Below are 18,575 nucleotides of genomic sequence, written 5' to 3'. Positions count from 1 at the left end.
AACAGTCTGTTTACTAGGTAAAAATAGATTTATTCATTCATTTATTATTCGTTTTTGTCGTCTGATAATAATGTTTTCATAATGTTTATAGCTCCTAACATAAGTTTAATTTAAGTTGTATGTTAAGGATTAAAAATGGTTCAATTTTTTAATATTTATTTTACATAAATTAAACTGTGGAATACAACTAACAGCCTAACATAACTAAGTTAATCTTTCTTTCCTAACAAATTTATGATATTTAAAATATTTTATTAAATGGAATTCAATCATTCATTGATGTTATTCTCCTACCATTAACGTCAGTAGACAAAGTAGGTAAATCCCGAGTCATGAGTAAGTCGAAAAAAAAACTTTTACTACTAACATGCCTGTCAGCCTCTTGTCACAGACAATAAATTTTGAGAGATTTTCTCCAGAATTGCCCCATTGCTCGGCGAAGACACAACAACAAATCGAATCAAATCAAACATCGCCCATCATCTGCCACTGATAGTGCTGATAGCTGCTCTTTTTCGATAGAGTTCTCCTCTGATAAGAGGACGAATGAATGATCGGTGACTCGCCAGTTGGCTATATAAGCCGGAATACCTGGCTGTGAGCCTCATTAGAAGCCCTGGGCCCAAACGGAACGGAGCGGTCTGAAAAATGCTGAAACTATTCGCTGTGGTGCTGCTGCTGAGCGGAGTGGCCTTGGCGGCCAACGACTACAACGGGTGAGTGATCGCGATGCGGCGGAGGAGGAGTGCTTCCACGGGCAATTAGCCATCATTTGAACACATTTTAGCCAACTTAATCGAATTCAATTTAAGGTGACACCCTCATTTAAGAAGGAAATCTTATAAATATCTAAAGATAACAACACATAATTTGAGATACTACATACTAGTTGATTAATATAATATCCAACAGTTTAATTGCAAATATAATTATCAAGTATTTTTTAATTCCACATAAGAAATTTAAGAATTTTCAAAGATACAAAAGAATAACAAAGAAAATATAAAACTCCTATAATTTAAATTAATACGTAAACAATTTAAAGATCTACAAAATTTATGAATGAATTTTGGAAAAAGCCATAAATATAAAATCATTTTTAAGACAACCTCAAATAGGACAAAACACATGATAGATTTTTTACATGTTTACAAAAAAATTTAATAGTTAGATATGTATTTCGACAGTTACAAGATCTACCTCAATAAAAGTCACTTCTTTGAAATTTAGAAAGAAGTTGGTATATTATTAAATAGATCAATTAATAAAACACTCCATGAAAGGGGGTTATAATAATTTGTTTTTAAATGATTATCTACAAATTAAACTTCATTGGATACATATTTCCTCTGACAGTTACAAGATCTACGACATCAATGCTCGCAATGCCTTCGAAAAGCAGTTGCTGCTGCGTTTGTCCGGTAATGAGGAGTACGACTTCTTCGACCTGCCCCGCTCCCTGGACGCCCCGAGTCGCGTGATGGTGAAGCCCGCCGATCAGGAGGGATTCGAGCACCTGCTGGAGAAGTACAACGTCGACTTCTCGGTGGTCAGTGAGGATTTCGGAGTGGCGCTGCGTCAGGAGCATGAGGATAACCAGAACCAGCGGTTGATGAACCTGCGATCTGCTGGACGCAGCATCAGCTTCACCGCCTTCCATCGCCATGGAGAGATCAATGCCTATCTGGATGAACTGGCCGCCGCCTATCCCAGCCGTGTCTCTGTCCAAGTGGCCGGCAAGTCGTACGAGAACCGGGACATCAAGACGATCACCATCTCCAATGGCGATGGCAGGACCGACAAGAATGTAATCTTCCTGGATGCTGGCATCCATGCCCGCGAATGGATCGCCCATGCCGGAGCCCTGTATGTGATCCACCAGCTGGTGGAGAACTTTGCTGCCAACTCGGAGCTGCTGAAGAACTTCGACTGGATCATTCTGCCGGTGGTGAATCCCGATGGCTATGAGTACACCCACACGGACACCCGCATGTGGCGCAAGACCAGGAAGCCCATCAGCAGTTCCTGCTATGGCACCGATGCCAATCGCAACTTCGACTTCCATTGGGGAGAGGTGGGTGCCTCCAGCTACTCCTGCTCCGATACCTTCAGGGGCGAGACGGCCTTCTCCGAGCCGGAGACCCAGCTGGTCCGCGATCTTCTGCTGAGCTTGAGCGGACGTGGCAAGTTCTACCTGACCCTGCACTCCTACGGCAACTACCTTCTGTACCCTTGGGGATGGACCTCGTAAGTATTCACTTTCTCTATGAAAACCCCTCTAGTTCTAATCCATCTAATATTCTCTGTAGTGCCCTTCCCAGCAGCTGGCGCGACAACGATGAGGTGGCCCAGGCTGGTGCGGATGCCATCAGTAAAGCCACCGGTACCAAGTACACCGTGGGCAGTTCCACCAACGTTCTGTATGCGGCTGCCGGCGGTAGCGATGACTACGCCTTCGGAGTGGCCAATTTCCCGGTGTCCATCACCATGGAACTGCCGGCTGGCGGTACTGGCTTCAACCCGAGCACCAACCAGATTCAATCCTTCGTGGAGGAGACCTGGGTGGGCATCAAGGCCATGGGCCAAAAAGTTGTTGAGAAGTACTAGGCGGGTGCAATAAACACCATTGATATTTCGTAATCGAAGCGTCGTCTTCTGACTAATTGGGAATTCTATTACCGTTCTTGGCATTTTAACGCTTGGTAAGATAGGCGGGCGCCCCATCGGGCGGGCCATATCACTCGGGCTCCGGCATTGACACACTGGGCGGGGCACTCGAGTCGGGACTCTTCGGACTTATCGCGGTCTGCTAATTGAGTTCATCAAGTGCGACGGACTTGAAGTGGTGGTCTAGATAATCACGGCTACCCAGAATAGCCAAATTAACTGCTTTGAAGGCTCTCGACTACTTTATTTAAGTTGAAAAAGTGCTCTTAATATGGTTATTCAAATAGAGATCGTACGGATTAAACATAAGTATCCCTAAAACTTCTGAATGAAACTGATTTGGGAAAAGGGGAAAACAGCTTTTTAAAGGAATCCATTGCAAAAGCGATGATTAAAGAAAGAATTTAAATTATAAATATGCGCCCCAATATCAAAATATGAAACGTTGAAAAATGTACTTACGTCATATTTCGTTAAAAAGCCTATTGGGGATAAGTGAATTTATCAAGGAATTGTACCCATAATATTGCATTTACACATTTTTAAAATGTTTTTCACATTAAATTAAATTTATTAGAATTTTATTTGGTCGTTTATTGTAAACTTAATTATAGAAACCTAAGGTACTTAACAGGTTGCAGCCACATCTTACCCCACATTTGGCCTAATGAAAATTCGTATATACTTTTTGTTTGGCTAGCAGGCTGTATCGGCTATATTGGCCTCTGGATGCTTTTGCTGATTCTTATCCCGATTCCTGCTGAGATAGAGATGAGGTTAATAAAACATATTACTCTCTCATTATGGACTCACCCTTTTTTGAGCAGGTGAAAAGTGCTGCTTTTAAGGATAAGCAGCACAAAAATGGGAATACCAAAGGCCGCATGATAGTAATCGCCCAACCACAGGACCTGTGGCCAAAAACGATAAGTCTGCATTGTACAGATTATTAAGTCCAAGCTCCAAGTAACTCCCAAAATCGTACATAGCCGCAACCACATTAAGGAACTTTGATCAAGACAGGAAATAATTAAGATTATTCTTCATAATTCAAACGTTATAAAACCTAACCTGGTGACATCCACTAGTGGGTTGCATTTCTTCAGGTCCTTTAATTGCTTTCGAATTGTTCTTCCCGTCCGGATTGTAAAAATCATACTACAGATACTCAGAAAGAGCATTGGTCCATAGTAGATACCGGGAAGCCAGTTCCAATCTTCTAAGATAACGAAATACCGGCACATGTTCTGTGTGCCGATATTCAAAAAAGAATTTAATGGATAAATGAGTATGGTTAGGACAGCCGCACTAGTCCAGACAAATATGGAATAGGTCTGGAAACAAAACCGGGGAGGTTTAGTTTTGTCACCCCCAAAACTCTCCCAAAATACATGATTTAAGACAAAGAACCAAAGAAAGGAAGCCATCCAGAAGAAGTAAGTCGTATAACCTGGAAGAAATTAAGAATTTGTTTATTACTTTATATTTTTTTTAACTTAGAGAAAACTAACCTCACAACAAAACCTTTTAAAAAGTACAAATTTCTTTTTTTATAATAATAGTTTATCTTCTCAAAACTAAAGCTTGTTTTCTCCATGTAACAGTGGTAATAATAATATTACAAAATAAATCTGAACATATTAAGATATAGAACTAACCTGCTACAGAGTGAATGTTCTTCAGTAAATTCCAAGAATTCAACACCCAGAAAAAGCATTTCATAAACATGCAGAATAGGCAACAAGTAAAGCACTTGCCGCCTAAATTTTGAAGCTTCTTCACATATAGATACACAGCCATTGTAAGTATATAGCATAACAGTGAAATTTCACCGACTAAAAATAAGAACAAGTAAAAAATTCGTACAGGCAGTTAACAAAAAACTATATTTTTACTTACTCTCACGCACTGCCGGCACCAACTTCGATGAATGCTTAAAGATTTGGAACTCCTTATTTGAGTACCAGTCGAAGGCTTGAAGTAGAAAGGTTTCGTCCTACTAAAAATAATTCAGATTAGACTGCAAAACCCACGTATGACAAACCGATAAGCAAACCTCAAAAAATGTGTACCATTGGATGTTAAGATCTTCACAGGTATAGTCCCTTAAGATTATCTGATCATTGAAGGATATGTTCATGATAGGTTCCATTTTGAAATACTCATTCTGCAGACTATCGGTGCAGATGCCAGGGCGCCATTTATTCTCTTGGGGGCAACAAAACCGGATGCAGCTTTTGTTTTTACAAACACAAGCTCTTCTATGTCTTTTCGTTGACACAGTGGATCCGTTTACCAACTTCAAATAACTATATTTTCCCGTTTGATTGAACGGAATTTTCATTACCCCATACTCATATTCATGATTCTTTTTTTTAATACCCGAAAGATCTACAGTATCAAAGAAAGTGCAATTAGAAATGTTCGCAATTGACTTATTAACGATCATTAGAAAAAGAAGTATAAGTAAGAACACTTTGTTCAAAGGCTTCAGCATTTTGGAAATAGGAACGTGGTGTGCGGAGAGTAAAACTCGACTGACCGTCTAAAAGCCCACTTTACAAATATATATAGCTTGGAGCACCACTGATTTTTAACAGGAACGCCTTTGGAACTCAATTACTACATATATTCCCTAAAGAAATCGTGGAGATTGGCTTCGGAGAGGGGGTTTATAATTCTGAAAACATTTTGGTGCACCCACTTAAGATCGAAAACCCTCCCGATAAAATCTGGCATAAGCCACTGATCTCCAAGCATTGACGTCATTGTAAGCATTGCGATTAGAAACCGAAAGAAATGATTTCAAGAATGGGGACCAAGGGACCTGTTAATAAAAAAGCTGATTATAAAAACTCTGGTTGTTCCCTTGATGCAGGGTTGCCTGTAATAATTTCTCATTTATCAGGAGCCCAAATAAAATCTGGTGTAAGGCTAGAAAAAAATATTTATTTCAGTATTGCAATAATTTATTTTATTTAAAGTTAAAAGTTTCTGAGCATACCTACATTTTAATATTGTAACGTTGTGTGAACTCAAGTTTCTGATCTGTCTCGGAATAAACCTAACATAAACTTGGATAAAACCTTTGATTATTTATTTCTCTAATCACATCCGGAACAATGTTCATAGATGTTTATAAAGTTTTAACTGCAATTATTAACAGAAACGTTATCTTGGCGATAACTGCAGCAATGAACAATTTTATTGAGTTAAGTCATAGTTGTCAAGGAAGTTATAAACTGAATTTCACGATTAGGCCAGGGGATATTTTTGAATGACTCTCCGGGCCATTGCCGCAATGCCCACCCAGGTCTCCTTAACTAAATGATCTATGTCCGAAGCTGGGGGATCAAATCCAGTACCACCAGCGGGCAGTTCCATGGTGAAGGAAATCGGGAAGCCAGCATTGAAGGCATAATCGTCACTAGCCCCAGCAGCAGCATAGTTTATAGTTGTCGTTGAAGGTCCTATTAAATATTCAGTGCCTGTGGCCTCCAGAATAGCATTTTGACCTTCTGCAGCTACCTCATGTAGGTCTGCAACGGTATCGGGGACACCTCTGAAAATAACGGATCTCATTAAAGGTGTTCTAGTCTTAATAATATATGATATATGTATATAAAATACAAATAATACTTACTCCGTCCATCCCCAAGGGTATAGAATTAGTGAACCGTAGGAATGTAATGTCAAGTACATTTTTCCACGATCCACATAGCTGTGGATGAGATCTCTTACCACCACAGCCTCAGGTTCTGAGAAAGCCTTCTCTCCGGCATAAGTAAGACTACAGGGATCCGACGAGGCACCCGTCTCATTCCAGTGGAAATCAAAGTTCCTGTTTGGATCGGTACCGATGCAATCGGGGCTGCTGGGTTTTCGGGTCTTACGCCAAAAGCGAGTCTCCTCCGACAACTGGGTGTACTCATAGCCATCGGGGTTAACCACGGGAAGGATAACCCAATCGTAGTCCTGCAGCAGATCAGCGTTGTCCTGTAAGTTATCGACCAGCTGAGAGATCAGATAAATTGCAGCTGCTGGTGAGATCCACTCCCGAGCATGGAAGCCACCATCCACAAGGATCACATTCTTATTACGCCTGGCATCTCCATTAGTTATAGTGACGGTTTTCAACCATCGACCCTCGTAACTCTTGCCAACCGTTTTCAGGAAAATCCGACGGGGATTTTCCTTAGCCAGGTCCTCGATAAACTGGTTGATCTCATCGTGATTGTAATACCTCTCCGTTCCCAATCTTCCATTGTAGGGGAACCATTGGCGCAACATGTGGTTCGTTTCGAATTGCCGACTCAAAGTGAGGCCCACATTCCGGTTGAGAATATCATAGACCACATTGTTATCATCCATCAGTTTCACAAAGCTTATTTGCTCATCGGGATGCACCATCACCTTAGCCGAATTACCGCCTTTGAAGCCCGAGAACACCTCATAGTAAGATGCATTCTTGACCAATTCGGAAAGAGCTTCTTCTAAAGCCACCGAACGAGCTTTACTAGACACCTCGTATATTTTGTAACTAAAAAATTTCACTGTTTAGAAGAGGGATTTATCTAGTATAGGGGATTCAATACATTACCCTTCGTATTTATTGGACTTCTGCAGTCCAGCAGACAAGCCCAGACAGCTGAGAGCCAGCAAAAGCCACCAAACTGTCATCTTTCAAAGTCGCCAGCTATTTGAGCAATACACATTTCAAGCTATCAAAGAAACTTCCACGAACAGCAATCTCATATCGTTATCATCAAATCGAGGTTGTAAAATCAAGAGAAATCGATTGGAGAATATGATTGCTGACAATAAAAATAACGGGCGTTTATCAGTGTCGTTCCCAATTACGTTCTGAAAAAATAAGTGAATTTAATTCGATTTTGATTGGATATTTGTTCTCTTATGCAATCACTTAGACAACAAGGTTAACATACCTACCATCTGTTTATCTGAACTAAAGTATTGAATGCATCAACTATGTAATGTCTATTGATAAGAATTACTAAAACTTATTGTCAAACAAACAAATTGTTAACAAAGAAATCATTTCTATATTATAACGAAATTATTTTATATTTATTGTCATTTATTGGAAACTATTGAACTTTTTTAGTACATCTCGATCAGTTTCTCAGCCATGGCACGGATACCAATCCAGGTTTCGGTGACGAACTCATCGATGCGGGTGACTGGAGGATTGAATCCAATGCTGCCAGCTCCTGGCAGTTCCATGGTGATGGAGATATTGAAACCGGCGTAGTAACCATAATCATCACTGGCTCCAGCAGCAATGTACAGAACTCTGGTGGAGGATCCGTAGGTGTACTCCGTTCCAGTGGCGCTCTTAATGGCCTCAGCTCCAGTGCTGGCTACTGCATCCAGATCTTCCCAGTTCTCGGGCAGATCGCTAGAAATTAATAAATATATAGTAAGGTTAGGTAAGGTATTTGTAAAAATGACTTACGAAGTCCATCCCCAAGGATACAGCAGATAGTTTCCGTAGGAGTGGATGGTGAGGTACATAACACCCCTGTCCGACAGTGAGTGCATCAAGTCCCGGACGACAATCGTCTCCGGTTCGGAGAAGGCGGTGGGGCCGGCATAGGTATCTGCGCAGGGGTTTGAGGAAGCACCCTCCTCGTTCCAGTGGAAGTCAAAGTTCCGGTTGGGATCCGCTCCATAGCAGGTCGTTGTACCCGACTTATACGGCTGACGGGTTTTGCGCCACATGCGGGCAAGTGTGCCGGTCTGGGTGTGCTCATAGCCATCGGGATTGACCATGGGAAGGATAACCCAGTCGTAGTCCTTCAGCAGATGGGCATTCTCCTCGAACTGTTCCACCAACTGATCAATGACGTACAGAACCGCAGCTGGAGAAATCCATTCCCTGGCATGGAAACCGCCATCCAGGAAGATCACTTTCTTGCCGGACCTGCCATCGCCGTTCGTGACGGTGATGGTCTTCAGAACTCGCTTGTGGTAGGACCAGCCCACGGTCCTAACGTACACTCGACTGGGGAAACGCTCGGCCAGGTCATCGATATAGTTGATGATCTCCTCGTGGGTGTAATAGCGCTCGGTGCTCAAGCGACCCTTGCCCGTGATGGGAGCCAAAAGACGCTGCATCTGCAGCTGGGCAAACTCCTCGGCAATGGAAGCTCCAAGGTTGGAGTTCACTAGACTGTTGGTGATCTTCTCTCCCTCAACGAACTGCTCGAACTTCTCCAACTGTTCAGGACTCACAATCACACGGGAGGGATGGCCCAACAGACGACTCTCACCGATGAAATCAAATCCCTGCAGACTGAGCTGGTGCAACAATTTAGCTTGCTCGGCATTCGAAGGAATCACATCATAAATGCGGTAACTAAAAAAGAGGTTTATATATTGATAATTATTTAGTCAAGGTATTTGTTTTTAAATATAACCATTATTAACTCAAATTGGAAACATTGAACAGTAAAATATCTTAAAAGACATTGAAAACCATTGTTTTTTTTAATTAAACCTTCTTTTGAACCTTCTTGAATGTGCAAACATTCAGTCAGAACCAGTAGAGCTCCGCTGTTTCGATACTTACCCCTCGTAATCCTGATCGGCAGCCACAAGAGCGGCGCTCAGGAAGACTAATAAGAAACCTACGGACAACTTCATCTTCGCGCAGACTAAGCAACCGCGTGGATGTGCCGAGCCACTTAAATAGCTAGACAAAGTCACCGGGCCACCTATCTAATCGCCAAATGGATCAATAAATAATAAAGCACTCCAAAACTCCCGCACGGATGACCAGCAAATCAGAGCTGGCGCAATTCAACGCTAATGTCTCTTTATTTACAGCCCGATTACGCCGGATAACGCCTTATCACCTCCGCGGCCATGGCTCGCACTCCCACCCAACTTTCCGTGACCAATCGCTCGATTTGGGAAACCCAGGGATCGAATCCCAGGAATCCAGCAGCCGGCATCTCCATGGTCATGGCCACAGTGGCGTTTACCACTCCCAGAGCAAAGTCCGCTGAATCACCGGATGTCGGATATAGAACGTAGTAAGTACTGCCGTAGCTATATATCCCATTGGTGGAGTGGACAATCGCCTTGGCGCCAGCATCCGCCACGGACATCATGTCCTGGTAGTGATCGGGAAAGTCACTGAAATTTTAAAAATAGTTTAGTTTTTGGCAACAAAATTAACCTAAATATTATTAGAATAGTAAAAACCAAATATATATTTCCCAAAAAGCAATTTAACAATAGAAATAGAACAACAATAAATTCTTGGTTTTTCCTCAGGTAGTAAGGTGACGTCTGCTTGGGAATTACTTTTAGTCCAGATAAAGCTATCAGCGTTAGTTTCCATAAATTATTTCTTTATCAATTACAGGAGACTTTATAATTTATTAATTCTTTATTATCCATTGCACAACCAATAGACATATGAAGGCTATGAACAAATTTAAAATAAAAGAATTCCTTTGCTTAGGCCACTTGAGCTAAATTGATTACGTATCGTTGTGCTTTTTGCACCAAATAAAAATTATCTATTCGAGTTAATTCATTTTCAACTGGTGGTTAAACCTATAATTTTACCAACAAAACAATGTTACATGAAAGCACTTCCTTGTTTGCCATCTTTTTTATTTCTTTATAAAATATCTTTTAAACTTTTAGTGAATCCTAAGTGATCTTAAGTAGATCACCCAAATAATAATATCTTTTAAAGAGATCTGGTCAAAATGTAAGAGATTATAGACCTACCTTGTATAACCCCAGGGTAGAAGTAATAAGTTTCCGTAGGAGTGGAGTGAGAGATAAAAGTTAAGACGTCCATTATAATGGAGCATCACATCTCGCAGAACCTGCGACTCAGGTTGGTCGAATGGTCTCTCACCGCGATAATTATCCTCGCAGGGATCTGAAGAGGATCCTTCATCGTGACCCCACTCGTAATCGAAATTCCGATTGATATCAGTGCCAACGCATTCGGGATTACTAGTAGGGCGACGGGTTTTACGCCAGTAACGATAATCCGTATGGGTGTATTCATAACCATCTGCATTGACCACTGGCATAATCACCCAATCGTAGTCCTCTAAGAGCTCCTGGTTTTCCGCATAGTTATCCAAAAGCTGTTGAATGATATAGAGGGCCATCGATGGCGATATCCATTCCCGGGCATGGACAGTGCCATCAATAAGGATTACTGGTTTATTGCGCTTTCCATCACCATTGGTAATAGTCAAAACTTTAAGTGGTCGTCGTTCGTAACTCCATCCAAAGTGCTTGACCTGAACTCGTTTGGGAAATCTTTCAGGTAAACTATCCAGGTAATCATTAATTTCCGAGTGGGTATAAAAGGCTGCTAGGACATCTATCTGGGGAAGTGGGTTGAGTAGCTTCTTCTTCAAATTTTCCGCTCGTTGGGAATGCACTAAAGGTGATAGGTCCTCGGTTATAACTTCATGTTCAATGTGATATATACTCAGAGTTTCCACTAAACCATTTACTTCTTCAGGCGGTATCATCACCTTGATTGTAGTTTCGTTCCGATTTGGTCCGATAAAATCCCAAAGTGGGTTTTCCTTAGACCATTTTCTTATAAGTTTTAGATCTTCCACTCTTTGAAACTTCAGCTCATACACCTTGTAGTCCTTGTAATCCTGCCAAGCGAAAAGATCCAATGGCTGCAATAGCAGTAGGGTAAGTAATCCCAAGAGCGGCGAAGTCATTGTTGTCCAAAAGTCCGATATTGACTGGACTTAAAACAAGTGTCAATGCTAATCTCATAACCTATTTTTATCACTTTATTGGAGACGCTGCCGCCTGCTTACGATACCAAAACGGTGGTTCGGTTATATGCTTCCGTTTATGGCATAGACAAAAGAGGTAGTTCCCCTTTCTGTTCTCAGGGTTTGAAAAAAGCTTTAAAATAAACTAGTTCCACTTCAGTTAAACAATAAAATTGAATTGAATTAAACCCCAACTTTTTTCGCCATCAGTAGGTCAATATATAACAACATTTTTAAAACTTAAATATGTTTCAGCGATTTTTTGGCATACAGACTTTTATAAATGGAATTCTGTTTTCTATTAAGCAATGCAAAAACATATGATAGAATGCAAAAGCGCAATTTTCAAGGAAATTATTTCTCTTAGTAAAACAAATATTGCAAATTAAAATGTTTTTTTCAATATTCAATTCTTTAATGCTTAACAACGAGGTCACTAATTATTTTAAATTAAACAAACAATAAATTCAATTGCTTAAACAGCTTAGGAAATGAAGGACCCTCTTTTAGTAGAGGCTGACATGCCGGATGAACTCGATGAAGCCGGCGAAGGTCTCCTTGCAGACGTGGATGATGTCGTGGGCGGGCACGTGGAACTCGTCACCGGGCAGCTCAAGCGTGTAGGACAGAGGGATTCCCAGGTTGCCATAGGCGAAGTCGTCCAGGCTGCCGGAGGCCTCGTACAAAATCGAGGCAGAGGTGCCGGTGGTGTAGCGGGTGCCGCGGTACCTGCCGATCTGGTTGGCGGCCCTCAGAGCCACCGAACGCAGCGTTCCCACGGTGGGGGGCACGGTGTTTCTGCACAGAGAGAAATTATTAGATAATTCTTAATGTATTTTCATTAAAAATATTTAAACAAAATGAAGGATATTTAAAAATATATTTTAAAGTAACCCGTTTTAATATTTAAACTTAATGTTAGATCACACTCTTATCAAAATATCAAGTCCCAAACATCAAAACTATTAAAAGTAGTTGTTGTATTTAATTATCTAAAAATTTTCAACATTTGAAAATATTAATTTTTCAGCCCTTATGCCCTCACACCCTAAGGTCTTTTTTCTCTCCTGTATGTTAAACTTTAAGTTAGTTTTTAATTCCAATTTTGCTTAAAACCTACTTACTTATACTTAAGACGAGTTGTAAACCTCAATATTTTTTAACAGTGCTAATAAAAAAGAATTAAATGGATGCAATGGTAGAAATATTCGGGCTTAATTGCTTTTAGCAAATAATTGAAAAGTAAATTGAATTTCTTTCTGGGCCACCCGCTGGCCAGGCCTTCATCCGCAGCCGAGGATTTTCGGACATGGAACATGGAAATCAGGGAGACTGCACTTTCCGCCCATACTCACTTCGCATAGCCGTAGGGATAAAAAATGAATTTGCCAAATGAGTGAACATCCAGGCTGAGTTTCACACGGTTTCGATTGAATTCCAGATATCGCACCACGGCCGAGGTCTCCGGCTCCGAATTGGGCGCTGTGCCCGAGTAAACCTCCGAGCAGAGCTGAAATTTTGCATGGAATGGATTTGGTGATTACAAACGAGGGTCAATGGCGAAGGTCACAGGAGGGGTCAACAAGTGGCTTACGTTTTGACTGGCTCCCTGGTAGTTCCAGTGGTTTCCAAAGTTACGGTTGATATCCACGCCGGAGCAAGAATGACCCGCATAACGATGACGGTTCTTGCGCCAGAAACGATCCTGAAAGAGATTTTGTTAAAATAAATATTATATTAATAGATTTAGCTAATTTAATTTTACCAGAACATAGTAAGTACTTATATGTACTACATACCCAAACATTTAAAAAACATTTAAAATTCACTTTTAAGTCCCCTGACACTTAAACACATTTAAAGTGCCACTTTTCTCTAACATAATTAATGTGTTTTCCCTCAGTTTCTTATGGATATTGAAAGCGTATAAGTAGGAACCCAAAGATAAATGAGAAAGTCTTGTTCAACACATGTTGAATTTAATCTTTGATATATTTTCGTAATACACATTTTTTTTAAATATTTATATTTTTTGTGTTTTACCAGAATTGTATAGTTTGCCTTTTATGTTTGAAAATGTATTATTGTTTTCATTGCGGAATGAAATATTATAACCTAATAGGATTACTAGATAAAGGGCTAGCCAAATTTGTTTCTAAAAAAAAGTATTCAGATTTTAAATATGATTTTAAAAAATTCACCACTACATCTCCAGCTTTATAATTTATTTTAGATGTTATATGTTATTTGAAAAATATTATTTATTCCCAATGAGTTAATAAATTGACGTATTAATTTCTTACCGTCGTATGGGTGTATTCATAGCCATCGGGGTTAACCAGAGGCACCAAGAAGATCTCCACATCCTGCAGGACCCTTGTGAAGGCCCGCAGATTGGTAAGAAGTTCGTAAGCCAAATAGAGAACCGTCTGCGTGGTGATCCACTCCCTGCCGTGGGTGGCTGCCTGAATATAGGCCACTCGGCGGGATCGAACCCTGCTGTTCAGGGAAATCGAAAGAGCAGCTATGTGGCGACCCTCATTGGAGCGGCCCAGAGATTCGTAGCGACAGTACTGCGGATATCTGGAGGCCAATCCGCTCATAAAGCTAAGGACTTCGTGGTATCGGGGATAGTGCGAGAAGAAGCCGCGGGCCTGGCGGCGAGTTCTTCGACGCGGACGCTCCGCCTCCTCGCAATCCTCCTGCTGGCACTCCTCGTACTCCCCACCGTAGTTATCCTCGGCATAGGAACTATTGGCCTGAAGGGCGGCCATCAGCTCCATCAGGGGCTGCATCTCGTAATTGACTCTCAAACTGGAGAGGCGAGCCTCGAACTGGTTCTTCCGCTTGGGGCTCACCGTCAGCACCGAGGAGTTCCTGGTCAGCAGCCAGAAATCCAGCTCCGCGTCGTTCGTCTGCAGATCCACCATGTACCGGAAGGCATCCTCATCACCATGTTGCACTGTGTATTTGGTGTAGCTGAAATCATTCCATTTTGGATTATTTTTCTTACAAACTTGAACTCGTCTGTCTTTTCTATCCTTTTTAAAAAAACTGTTTTATAAACAGCCAATAATATAGATAAGCTCTTATCCATGCTTTTAATTGGTAAAGTTATTTTTCATTTGTAAATGCTTGACACCTTTATTATTATAATAAAAAACTAACAACACCATATTTTAAATCATTTTACTTTTTTGAATAATTTTATTTTTATTTAAATCATTTTTAAAGATGAAAGAGCAAAATATTCTATAAACGTACACAACAACTCTAAAAATTATAATTTGAAAGATTTTCTTTTAACATAATTAAGCCCACAGATGATCTTTAAAAAAAAGGGTGCCAACCCAAATTTTTTTGTAATAATGCAATAAACATTATTTTCCAAATCTAAAAAGATAAGTTTGTTCGATAAACAAATTAAAAGCCATAATTTCTAGTCAGTGTGTCAAGGTTGGGGGATCTATTGTTTTGGTATATATGTGTTAATTAATTCACTGTGGATATATGTTGTGTTTTGACAAATAAATATTGGCTTCCATTTAACAGGCATTTAATTAATCTAACAGCAAACTATTTTGGCACTTTTTGCCACTTTTTTGGCAAAGCCATTTTTCGGAACCAAGAGTGTGATATGCTTATTAGCGGTACATAATTAACTGATACCCCGACAGACAATGATTATCTAGCGGCGGGAAATCCCGATGATTGCTCCACATGTCTCAAACTAATTGGACAACAAATTAATTTATGGCTCGCCCTCGCCTGGCGTCAAAATGAGTTGTTGATTCATAAATTTATGCAAAGCGACTGCTGGCCGCCGTTTGTTGGCTCTTTGCCACCTCGTACGAATCGGTGGCCAATTTATCATCTCATGAAATTCCACAACGGAAAACGAAAAGACGCACAAGATACAAGAAATACAAGAAGAAATAATGAAGAAACATGTCTTAAGTCCCTGCTTATTTATCTCGTCTGCATTATGGGATTGTGTGGGTGGCAGGGGGCATATGATATGATATGATCTAATACACAATATAATGCAGACAAAAGCTAATCACGTGAGATAGCCAAAGGCATTCGATTATAATTTAATAAGACGACCCCTGCGGTTGGTCAAAATTATATAGCCAGCGGGTCTAATTTTTCATCTCTTAAGTATATGAATTTTTGTTGAAATTTTCCCAACGCATTTTTAACCAAATCAAAGCCTATTGTCCATCGAAATGACCATCGACCTTGTGAAAATTCATATCACTCTGCGTTTCCAACTTTATGTATTTGAACTTGAAAACGGTTGGGTAATGGAACATCTGGTTGGTTTCGATCGGAAGGAAGCTTTTAATTTAGATACGGAATTCCGGAGAGTGGGTCTTAGTTTAAAGCCCCTACAACCACATAGCCCTCATCCATCACTCATACGCCGCATGGGCTGCTGACAGGCGGGGGGCGTGGCATGTTTGACAAACATTTCGCACTGCGATCGCTTGGCAATTACAAATTGTGCAAATTATCAACGGCATTGTTGAATGTACAACTGTTGGCCATTGGCCAAACGACAAAACGTTTACCGACGTTTATTACGACGACTTCTAATCACGACCAATGACCATGGATTCTGCCAAAGCTTTGGAGGAAATATTAAAGTAAAAGAAACCTTTGTTTGTCCTACGATTAGATGCGGCTGGTGATGTTTGCATAACTCAGTAACTCTAAAATCTATTAAATATTTTTTATCGCATGATGCTACAATGCCTTCAATTACTTCAAATGCACTTTAAATAATAGTTTAAACATTTGATGGCAAAGTAAAACAATTTTTATCATTTAAAAACAAAAACTAACATCTTTTCAGTCACCTCGTGCATTTTGTTCATAAATGGTTATAGAATTATTATTTTCTGAAATTTATATAATCTTTTAGGGCCATATTTTACTTTTAAGATTCTTAAAAAATATATCTACTAGGTACTGTATTTTTTATAGATCCCCATCTATACTTATTCTAGTGATCCAAGCACATTGTTTCCAAAAAAACCCACATTTAACATAAAAAACACCAAAAAGCATCAATATGTTGCAAGTACTTCGGGATATGGCCAATTTTTTCTGTAATCAGTATCGCTATTTTTGGCTGGCCTCTATTTTAGCCATTCCATACCTATCCTACCGATCACAACAGACCGATTTCAATATGCTGGATGGCTTTATAATGTACTCAGCTGTGTTTATTGGAGCCTTTGGAATGATTCAGGACGAGAGGAATGGTCGTCCTCGTTAGCACAACCGGATGATTTAAGCCCTGACCGTGAAAGATGCCAAAACCTGTTTCTCAGCTAGAAACACTTAAGCACTGACCAAAAAAAAATCCAATTAATGACTTGCCCTAAAGAAGAGCCACTTGATTGATGTGTATTACGTATTATTTGTTTTTTCCTTCTTTTTGGCAACGATGTAAATTATAATTAATGCGAGTACCCGCTGATGATTACCCTTCGTAGCCGGCGAGATTGTTGGCGAGGCCGAAACCCGCCAATCCGACGAGGCATAAAGCCCAGCTCCACACGATTCCCTGCCACATTTTAGCCATGTATATATACTAAGTGCACTTCCACACTGAGATGCTTCCACGATCTTTGGCTAATTATGTATTAAAATATTCAGTTGCATGGACAAGCACACGTTTTTGTATGTTTTTTTTATGCACTTTTGTTTAGCTGGTTTGTTTTATTGTTTGCACGCTGCACTTGTGGCGATTAGGTAAGAGATTTCAAGAGCTTTTAGTTGGAGTTATTAGCTTGGGGGGAAAACTCTGAAATGATCACTGTTCAGCGGACGCGATCCGTGCGTTTCATCTCCGGTCCGGCGGAAGACTGACGGGCGGTCTGTAAAGCGGCCGAGAAAGAAGACGAGATGCTGGCCAAAATGCCGAAAAAATGGTCTCGGATCGGATCCGAGCTGATTGTTTAGAAAAGTGAGTGTCAAGGTCGGGCTTTGCGACCAGTTTTGGAAGTTCCGAAATAAAAAAGCCGCAAACGCGTCACGAGTCAAGATTTTGGGCACGCGTCTTGGCCTATTTGATATATTTCAACTTTCGGCTTAGAACTTCTTGTTATTTTTGCATAATTTATTCACCGGTTCGATTCCCTTTAATTTGTACTTTTTCTTTTCTTCAACTAATTGATTTTAGGTTTTTTTTTTTGGAAATCAAAAACTTGTTTGTCCGTATTTATTGATCACTTTTTGTCGCACTAACAATTTGTTCTGGCTTATTTTGTGGATTTGCATCCGCATATGGCGGTTCGTGAATCGATTCTGAAGCCGTTGCTTGTTTATTTTCTGGTTTTTATAGAGGAACCCGTATGCTGGCGGTTTCCTAATGTCATGATGATGAGTGTTCTGTTGCGATTCGATTTGAAAGTTCAAGATGTGCTCGTGTCTTATCCGCAGATGGAGATGGGCCACACTTTGGAGCACTGAACTTTCGAATTTGGCCAAAAACGGACAAGGTCACGGGCCCCCAAAATAGCCGGAAGCAATGGCTTGGTTAGGTTCATTACAGTTACCATCAACATCCAACGTCTAAATACGCATTTATTGAGTTCATTAATTCGTCAAGAGATCATCATTGTGATCGCCGCCAGAAGCCAGGTCACTCAACGTCCAACTCATCATCTGATATTTATATTTGAATTCAATCGTCTTGACTTTGCTTTCGGCTCTGTTCGCTTTTGTGTGTAATTATAACACTTGGCCATAGCTTCAGGCACTTCCGCCTGCAGTATTTCGGTTTTCGATAGGGAGTTCGGCAGATGGAGATGAACAAATGAGCCGCCATTCGCATATTTCCGGTGGAACTAGTTTATCTAAAATAATTTACATTTGAAATTTGTGCGACTTCTATGACTTAATGGACTCCACTCGGCTTAATGCCAGCTCTCTAGACGAGTTCTAAATCATTTTAGTTTATTTATTAGCCGGGTCCAGAAACCACCATTATTATCTAACAGCAGCCCAAAGGGCATTCACCTTCCGCAGCAAATTAATTCACTATCTCAGCTCTGCGATCGCATTAACTTAAAGGCTTATAAACATTCGTATAAGGAG

The 18,575-nt window shown here is 40.5% G+C and overlaps 6 protein-coding genes across 6 annotated transcripts; 1 reads left to right on the top strand and 5 right to left on the bottom strand.

The window, feature by feature from the left end:
- The first annotated feature begins 620 nt into the window (after positions 1-620).
- LOC108005830 (carboxypeptidase B1) lies at positions 621-2,640 on the top strand. The gene is made up of 3 exons (XM_070996375.1): positions 621-716; positions 1,357-2,247; positions 2,310-2,640. The coding sequence occupies exons 1-3, from the start codon at positions 649-651 to the stop codon at positions 2,605-2,607; spliced, it is 1,257 nt and encodes a 418-aa protein (XP_070852476.1). The 5' UTR covers positions 621-648; the 3' UTR covers positions 2,608-2,640.
- A 598-nt stretch (positions 2,641-3,238) lies between these two features.
- Positions 3,239-5,219, bottom strand: mthl6 (methuselah-like 6). The gene is made up of 6 exons (XM_017069087.4): positions 4,724-5,219; positions 4,567-4,663; positions 4,326-4,502; positions 3,739-4,117; positions 3,481-3,675; positions 3,239-3,424 (listed from the first exon to the last, which is right to left on the bottom strand). Exons 1-6 carry the CDS (start codon positions 5,162-5,164, stop codon positions 3,364-3,366), a joined length of 1,350 nt encoding a protein of 449 aa, XP_016924576.4. The 5' UTR covers positions 5,165-5,219; the 3' UTR covers positions 3,239-3,363.
- Positions 5,220-5,857: 638 nt separating this feature from the next.
- LOC108005797 (carboxypeptidase B1) lies at positions 5,858-7,422 on the bottom strand. The gene is made up of 3 exons (XM_017069127.4): positions 7,268-7,422; positions 6,311-7,207; positions 5,858-6,229 (listed from the first exon to the last, which is right to left on the bottom strand). The coding sequence occupies exons 1-3, from the start codon at positions 7,345-7,347 to the stop codon at positions 5,923-5,925; spliced, it is 1,284 nt and encodes a 427-aa protein (XP_016924616.3). The 5' UTR covers positions 7,348-7,422; the 3' UTR covers positions 5,858-5,922.
- A 303-nt stretch (positions 7,423-7,725) lies between these two features.
- On the bottom strand, positions 7,726-9,414 carry LOC108018764 (carboxypeptidase B1). Its single transcript, XM_036816176.3, has 3 exons — positions 9,260-9,414; positions 8,144-9,046; positions 7,726-8,086 (listed from the first exon to the last, which is right to left on the bottom strand). The coding sequence occupies exons 1-3, from the start codon at positions 9,331-9,333 to the stop codon at positions 7,789-7,791; spliced, it is 1,275 nt and encodes a 424-aa protein (XP_036672071.3). The 5' UTR covers positions 9,334-9,414; the 3' UTR covers positions 7,726-7,788.
- A 74-nt stretch (positions 9,415-9,488) lies between these two features.
- LOC118877474 (carboxypeptidase B1) lies at positions 9,489-11,439 on the bottom strand. Its single transcript, XM_065864305.2, has 2 exons — positions 10,435-11,439; positions 9,489-9,828 (listed from the first exon to the last, which is right to left on the bottom strand). The coding sequence occupies exons 1-2, from the start codon at positions 11,403-11,405 to the stop codon at positions 9,522-9,524; spliced, it is 1,278 nt and encodes a 425-aa protein (XP_065720377.2). The 5' UTR covers positions 11,406-11,439; the 3' UTR covers positions 9,489-9,521.
- A 411-nt stretch (positions 11,440-11,850) lies between these two features.
- LOC108005757 (carboxypeptidase B) lies at positions 11,851-17,772 on the bottom strand. Its single transcript, XM_036816175.3, has 5 exons — positions 16,961-17,772; positions 13,769-14,444; positions 13,060-13,170; positions 12,821-12,975; positions 11,851-12,263 (listed from the first exon to the last, which is right to left on the bottom strand). Exons 1-5 carry the CDS (start codon positions 17,056-17,058, stop codon positions 11,972-11,974), a joined length of 1,332 nt encoding a protein of 443 aa, XP_036672070.3. The 5' UTR covers positions 17,059-17,772; the 3' UTR covers positions 11,851-11,971.
- Between the last annotated feature and the right edge of the window lie 803 nt (positions 17,773-18,575).

Source organism: Drosophila suzukii, chromosome 3 (genome assembly GCF_043229965.1).
Source record: "Drosophila suzukii chromosome 3, CBGP_Dsuzu_IsoJpt1.0, whole genome shotgun sequence".
NCBI lineage: Eukaryota > Metazoa > Arthropoda > Insecta > Diptera > Drosophilidae > Drosophila > Drosophila suzukii.
The sequence above is the reverse complement of the archived record's forward strand: the minus strand, read 5'-3'. Positions and strand labels throughout refer to the sequence as shown.